This window comes from Phacochoerus africanus, chromosome 14, assembly GCF_016906955.1.
Source record: "Phacochoerus africanus isolate WHEZ1 chromosome 14, ROS_Pafr_v1, whole genome shotgun sequence".
In the NCBI taxonomy this organism is placed as follows: Eukaryota; Metazoa; Chordata; class Mammalia; order Artiodactyla; family Suidae; genus Phacochoerus; species Phacochoerus africanus.
This window is the reverse complement of record NC_062557.1, coordinates 58,744,800-58,751,523: the sequence shown is the minus strand read 5'-3', so window position 1 is coordinate 58,751,523 and position 6,724 is coordinate 58,744,800. Positions and strand designations below refer to the sequence as shown.

Here is a 6,724-nt window from a genome sequence, read left to right as displayed (position 1 = left end):
ACCACAAACAATCTACGGTAGCTACGGACAGGGCAGTCAGGTTTATTTCAAAACAAAAGCTCCGGGGCGGCTCGCAAGGCGGGAGGACGCGGTTAGTGGCCAGTGTGTGTACCCGCGGGCGCCTGAAACAAGCCGTCGCGCAGGGCGCGCGGCACCCGTGCGGCACTCTCTGCGGCGCCACGGGTTAAAGATCAAAGCCTGCGCTGGGAATTTACAGCACGGCCGAATCTCGAGTCTCCTCGTGACCCCGATGTGTCCGTGTACAGGTTTTATGCCAGGGTCTGTGTTAAAAATCTAAACATTTCCACGAGATTTTAAACATCACCGAGAATCTGGTTGAGAGGAAACAAAACGATGAAAGCACGATGCCCGTGACGGCCGCCCCGTGAGCGTGGGCTGGGCGAGGTGCTTTCAAGAGGCAGGGTTCAGAGGAGGGACGAGAGGCTAAAAAGCACCCCTGACGTCGAGGCGCTGACTGGAACGCAAGTAGACCGGAGGCTGGAGCGAGGGCAGCACTGCAAAAAGGCCGTCTATTTACAGGAGCGTGATCTGAGGGCAGGCTGGTTGTCTTTACACCCCGAGGTGAGGCAGGACGGCCCCGGAGCGGCCTGGCTCCAGGCAGCTCCTCCCCGCCCTCCTGTGACACCAGGCCGCTCTCGGCCCCGTCTTCATCCTCCGTGGTCCGGGCTCTCCGGGAAAGTCTGCACCCAAGTCCTGGGGGGCGGGCTCTGACCTGACGTAGAAAGGAAACCAGCAGGAGGAGTCCCCGCGCGCAGGGTCAGTCGTCGCTGTCGGACAGCGTCTCGTACTGCGCGGAGAGCAGCGGTGCGGGCTCGCGCTCCCAGATCCTGCTCTGCTGGTGCGAGGCGGCCGGGGCGGCGGCGGCGGCGGCAGCAGGAGCGCAGGCGACGGGCGTGGGGGGCGTGCTACTGAGCATCCGCAGCGTCAGGGGGTTGTAGGGGAACTGGGTGGAGCCTGGCGGGAGAAAGTCGGGTAAGTCTCACCTGCCACCAGGGGCGTGCTGGGCGGCCTGGGGCCAGGGTGCACGCCGCCAACTGGTGCAAATCCGAGTCTAACGACAGGATTCTCTAAAAGCCTAACGCGAGAGCCCCTGCTAACACCAAGCACCTCCTGACTCAGAACCAAACACAGGCTCCAGCGGGCCAGGGACAGGCCACACGCCGCCCGGACCCCACTGGCCGGTCAGAGAGGGACACGCTGCCTGCGGCCCCACTCTGGGCTGTCTCATGGTCCCCGGGGAGCCTCCTACAGCCCGAGAACCTCCAGCACAGACGGGCGTTCCCGCTGTGGCACGACGGGACGGGCACCGGCTGTGCAGCCACGGGACGCAGGCTCAGCCCCTGGCCCGGAAGAGAAAACCAGCATGACGACTGCCTCGAGGAAGTGACGACGAGCAGTCCACTGAGGACTCACCTCCTGAGAGAGGCGCGACACCTGGTCTGGGGCTGAAGCCCCCCCAGCAGCACCCCCCCCCCCGCCCCGCGGCTGGTGGGAGACCGTCACAGAAGCGGAAGCCTTAAACCGACCCATTTATGTGGACAGTGGAACCCTTAAGTCCGCAGGAAATACACCGGTTTTATTATTACCACTTTTTAAAGTCTGTTCCTTTTCAAGACTCATTATCATGATTAAAGTTTTTTCTTTTTAGAAAAGCTTACAAATAGGTACAACATAGGGACACTTAAAAATACCCTGGAGTTTTTTCCTTATTGGTTTGTACAGACGTAGTGAGCTCACAGGGATAGCAGCTTTCTTTTTTTTTTTTTTGCTTTTTAGGGCCGCACCCATGGCATATGGAAGTTCCCAGGCTAGGGGTCGAATCAGAGCTACAGCTGCCGGCCTATACCAAAGCCACACCAGGTCTGAGCTGCATCTGCGACCTGTACCCCAGCTCACGACAACCCCAGCTCCTTAACCTACTGAGCGAGGCCAGGGATCGAACCCACAAACCTCGTGGTTCCTAGTCAGGTTCGTTTCCGCTGCACCTCAACGGGAACGCCTGTGCTCCCATTTCTGACTTGGTTTCCTAGTCCTTCCCTAAGAGCCGCCTCTGGCGGTCTCTGTCGGGAAGGCCTGGGGCAGCGCTTCCCAGAGACGTGCTCCCCTCCTCAAGGTAACCTAACCTGCAGTCTTACAGCTTTTAAGGCTGTAGGCGCTTTCAACTGCTGCTCAGGATGGTAAGAGAGAAGCGTTTTCTCAGCAGGCTCCGAGTCTAGAGGCGGCATGGAGCCCGGGGCCAGCGCCTCCCTCACCTGTCGAGGAGGGCCTGTCCTCCCAGGCCCAGCCCGGCGTCTGCCTGTGGTAGTCCCCCTCTGAGTGTACGGAGGACACGGAGGAGGGCCGTTCCGTGCCCAGGTAGCCTTGCCCGGGGATCGGGGACTTGGACTTCCTGCTGCTGGACTTGCTGATCAGCTTCGGTTTGCAAACGGCTCCTAGAAGTGCAATGAGTGACGAATTATCGACACACGGTAATTATGTCCACACCTTTGAAGTCTACCTGGAAGCCCATTTAAGGAAAACAAGTCAGACAAGGGAGAGGTCCTCGTGCCAGAAACTCAAGTGAGTGGCAAGGAGCCGACGTCTCCACTCCTGGCTTCCTCCTGGCCTCGGAGCACAGCAGCTGCGAGCGAGGGCAGTGAGATCCTCCCACGGGCTGAGAGAGAAGCTGCCGTGCACCCGAAGCCCTCAGGGCCCTGCTGGACCTCAGCAGGGCCGCAAGGCCCGCTCTGCAGCCCTTCCTGCTTCCCCGGGGATGTCTGGCTGGTTCGTGGCCTTAGCAGAAGTTCACAGCAGTGGGGAAGCCCCGACCAGGCCCTAGAACACACTCTGAAAAGACGCCGGAAGAGACTAAGCCCAGGCCCCAGCGAAGGTTTTCCTCCGTCCCAGCAGAACCACTTCACTGTGCCCACCTCCTGCAGGGTACAGCGGCAAAGGGGTCAAAAGCAACTCCTCTCCCTCTGTCTGGAAAGAGGAGAAAGGCAAAGTCCTTGCTAAGGAAGAGGATGTAACAGAAAACAGGAGAAAAAAACCGCAAGATGCGTGAAGCAGGTTCAGAAAGGAAGCTGAGAAATGGGTAGCCAAAAAGGAGGAGGTGGGAAGGCTTCGGAACCAGCGTTCAGCAAGGCTCAGACTAGACAGGGAATCAGCAACGCAGAGGACAACCCAAGAGCCTCGAAGTAAAAGCAGCACGAGCAGGTCAAGGTGACCGGGACCAGCGGGAGCCAACGGGCACAGAGGGCGGGCCGGCCGGTGCGGCGCTGACGTGCCCCTGAAACCACCCCACAGGGGACATCGACCTGAAGCTGCAAACGCCCTCCCGAGAGCAGGAGGCTGACGCGGGACGAGGAGCCAACACTGAGGTGCTGACGGCTTGTGCGCTGAGGCCGAGGGGGAGGGATTCCTGAGGCAGGTAAACTGCCGCCACCAGAAGGGGGCACATCTGGCCTTCCTTCGAAGACAAAAGCGAATGCCAGCTGGAGCTCGTGACCTCCAAGCCGTCCAACACGAACGCAGCAAGAGGACAGCACGGAGGACGGCAGATCCGGGGAGACGGCAGCCTTTGTGAGTGACGGAAGCGGGGACACGGCCCCAGAGGTCACCCCAGCGGCCGACTGTCCCTGTCTGAGCCACCAGTTCCGCAGCCTCTCACACCCCCTCACACCAACACAAGTCGGAGGTGAGAGCAGAAGTGGGCAGGCAGCAGCTCCCCGCTCAGAGCAGGAGGTGCGTCCGCACAGCTGCCGACCTCCAGGTAACCCTGAGGGGGCAAGGATCTCCGACGGCCGAGAGAAAGGCTCTAGAGACCCAGGCGCGGGCACGGCTCCGCGTGCTCCCGACGGGATGGACACGCGCCCTTCACACCGACCACCACGCGGCGTTCTGGGTGATGGGAGCTGAGATGAAGGCTTGTTCCCTTCCTCCTCTGGCTTAAGACTCTCTTCAGCTGAGGCTGTCATTTGTGTTGCAATAGTAAGGCCCTCTCATTCGAAAGCAGGATTTGAAAGGAAGGTATTTTCATCACAGTCACGAGGTACGCATACAGATAAGGACTAGATCACAGACCAAAAGCCTCGTGGGTTGGAAGGTGTCATTTTGGTAAAAACGACATTTGGCAGAGGTTTTCGTCCTTTCCACTTCGGGTCACCGCCCTGTCTGACCAGGTAACGGAAGACCCCCCCCGGTGGCCCAGCACAGGAGCTTCTAGGGCCCGGGCCCGGAGGGCTCTCCCCCGGGAAGGGTAGGGCAGCCCCGCGGGGACACTACCTGCGTGTGGCGGGGGATCCCCCTCCTCTCTCCGGGCCTCGCCGCTGCTCACGACCGAGGTGCCGGCCCCGCCGGGCACCACCGCCCCCGGCTGGGGCAGGACGCCGCCGTGATCCTCGACCTTGTCGTCGAAGCTGCCCATGAGCGCCTTGCGGATGATGTCCTCCAGGCCCAGGTTACTGGCCGGGTCGGCGAAGGTGTGGCCCCTGGAGCTCACCGCGCCTGCAGGAGACGCGGGTCAGACCCGGCCCCGGCCCCCCGCGTCCCCAGAGCCAGCTCAGAGGCAGGCCGCCGCCCGTGGGACTCGGCGCCGCCGCCTCCTCCCCCACGCCGCTCAGCCGCTCAGCTTCCCCCCGCTCCTCTCTGTTCTCAGCAAGCGTCTGCTCCGTCTCGGGTCCCCTCCTGCTGCTGCTGCTGCTGCAGACCACCCTCCCCGACTGGGGGACAGCGGAGCGGAGCAGCCCCCTGGGTGCGGCGGGGACGCGGCCGTCCCGTTTCCGGCCGGCAAACAGGGTCTTCTGAGTCGTACCTGAGGTGGTGACAGCTGGCAGGTTAAATATCTCCGTTCCCGGCTGAGCAGCTGCTGGATGGAAACAAGCATTCCAGTTACTGGAGCGGGTCACAAACATCACAGAGCGAGCCCCCCAAACCCCCCAGTAAAATTAACCTTCCTAGTTTCCATGCTCTTCATTTCCACCCATTTAGTGAAGATGAAGCGAGAGAAATACTTTTTTTAAAAGGAGATGAGGGAATGAATCGGGTGCGGTAGGAGCATCGGAAGAGTGGCGCTGGACCCACGCGGGAGAAGCTGCCAGAGGAGGGACCCAGGGCTCCTGCAAATGTCCAGGCTGGAGATGCGGCCGAGGGGAAGGACGCCTCTGGGGACAGCACGAAAATGCCCCTGCGCCCCTGCGAGCGCCCCAGGGTGAGACAGGTCCCGCCTGTGCTCCGCTCCTTTTAATGACAACAGCTAGGACAAGCTGGACGCTTCTCACAAAGCACAGAGCGGGTTTCCGTCCTGCTTTCCGATGGGATGCTGAGAACTTGAGAGCGAGAATGCAGGAAGGGAGCGGGTGGCTACGGAATCGGCCCGGAGGACGGGCAGCCCAGGCCCCAAAACGAACGCTCTCGATCCAGAGAACGTCACAGCAGCCACACGGGTGGCGGGCTGCCGGCTCTCAGGTCGGCGAAGGTGGTAAACGCGCTGATCCTGACGCGCACCGGGGTGAGGCCAGGCTTGCGCTTCTCCCCGGAGCCTGGAGACCAGGATGCCGCTACCTCACGGGTAGTCACTGAGTGATCATCTGGACGAGTCGAAACGAAATCACCTTGTTGATCCAGAGTGGCCGACGAGGACCACTTCCCATCAGTGGCTCAAGTGTCGGCAACGCGGAGAGCCTGCCTGCAAAGCCCGGCGCGGCGCGCTCAGGCGGCGCTTGCTGAGGCCATCCCAGCAGAGTCACCGGCAGGGAGGCACACGCCTGGTCCTCGACTCCTGCGGGCCTGGGACCCGGTGTAGACAGAGGACCCGGCCATCACTCGGGGAGAGGGCACAGGAGGAGGGGGAGCAGAGCTCTGTGTGCAGCCATGAGACACCCCGGGCGCGGAGAGGCCCGCAGAGGTCTGTGCGTGCGCTGAGCTGCAAAAGCTCAACTCCAGATAGGAGTCGGGGAGGTTTCCGCACGGTGTGGACCGCCAGAGTGGAGGCGATGTGCAGGGCCAGAGGGGGAAGGAGCGAAGCCAACGCCCAGGACCAGCAGAGCAAGACCTGGATCCCGGGGTGGGGGGGGCGGGGGGGGGGCGAGAGACCAAGAACAGGAGGCGGCAGGACCTGAGAGCTGGGCAGGGGCCTCCCTGATGTCAGAGGCTGTCTGTCATACCGTCCTAAGCAGTCGAGGTGCTGGCATCGGGGCAGGGGGGCAGGGGGGGTTGCAGAGCTGAAACGAAGCTGCCCCCGGGACCCCGTGAGTCCACCCGTTCCTTTGACCTCAACCCCCCGACTGTCCCTTCTCCACAAGCAAAAGGCCCTGGTCCCCTTAAGACGTGAAAGAACGTTTATCTCCTGCTGCAGTCTCGCCACGCGTGTCTGGAGAGCAGAGATCAGCTGTCGTCCCCAGGCAGCCCCCGCTCAGTACATGGTTCCCGAGCTAGCGAGCAACTGAGCAATGCCTGCGACAACGGGAAACGCTCCAGGAGAGAAAACTGTAAAATCAGCTTCAGCTCATACATGGCATTTTCTTCTTGACAAGTCTTGCTGCTAAAACGGCCAAAGACTCAGGAGGATGCGTGCAAACCACGTGACGCCGAGAGGCGCTGACTGGCTGCTCGGACACCTGCGTGTGCCCACCTGTCATCTCTCGGCTCTGAATCTGAAGGTCCCCACCTATGTGCTGAGGACACCGAGCCCCAAGTGAAGCCACTCAAGACTGGAAATGGAAAG

The 6,724-nt window shown here is 61.5% G+C and overlaps 1 protein-coding gene across 15 annotated transcripts in view; it reads right to left on the bottom strand.

The window, feature by feature from the left end:
• Positions 1-22: 22 nt before the first annotated feature.
• Positions 23-6,724, bottom strand: part of NCOR1 (nuclear receptor corepressor 1) — a 136,912-nt gene continuing 130,210 nt past the window's right edge. For 13 of the 15 annotated variants that reach the window (XM_047756904.1, XM_047756903.1, XM_047756913.1 and 10 more), the window contains 4 exons: positions 4,814-4,867; positions 4,285-4,506; positions 2,274-2,453; positions 23-975 (listed from right to left, as the gene is read on the bottom strand). In XM_047756904.1, the coding sequence (XP_047612860.1) occupies positions 779-975; positions 2,274-2,453; positions 4,285-4,506; positions 4,814-4,867 (653 nt within the window). In that variant the 3' untranslated portion in view covers positions 23-778. The remainder of the gene's footprint in view (positions 976-2,273; positions 2,454-4,284; positions 4,507-4,813; positions 4,868-6,724) is intronic. The other 2 variants (XM_047756907.1, XM_047756914.1) reach the window with 1 other exon arrangement.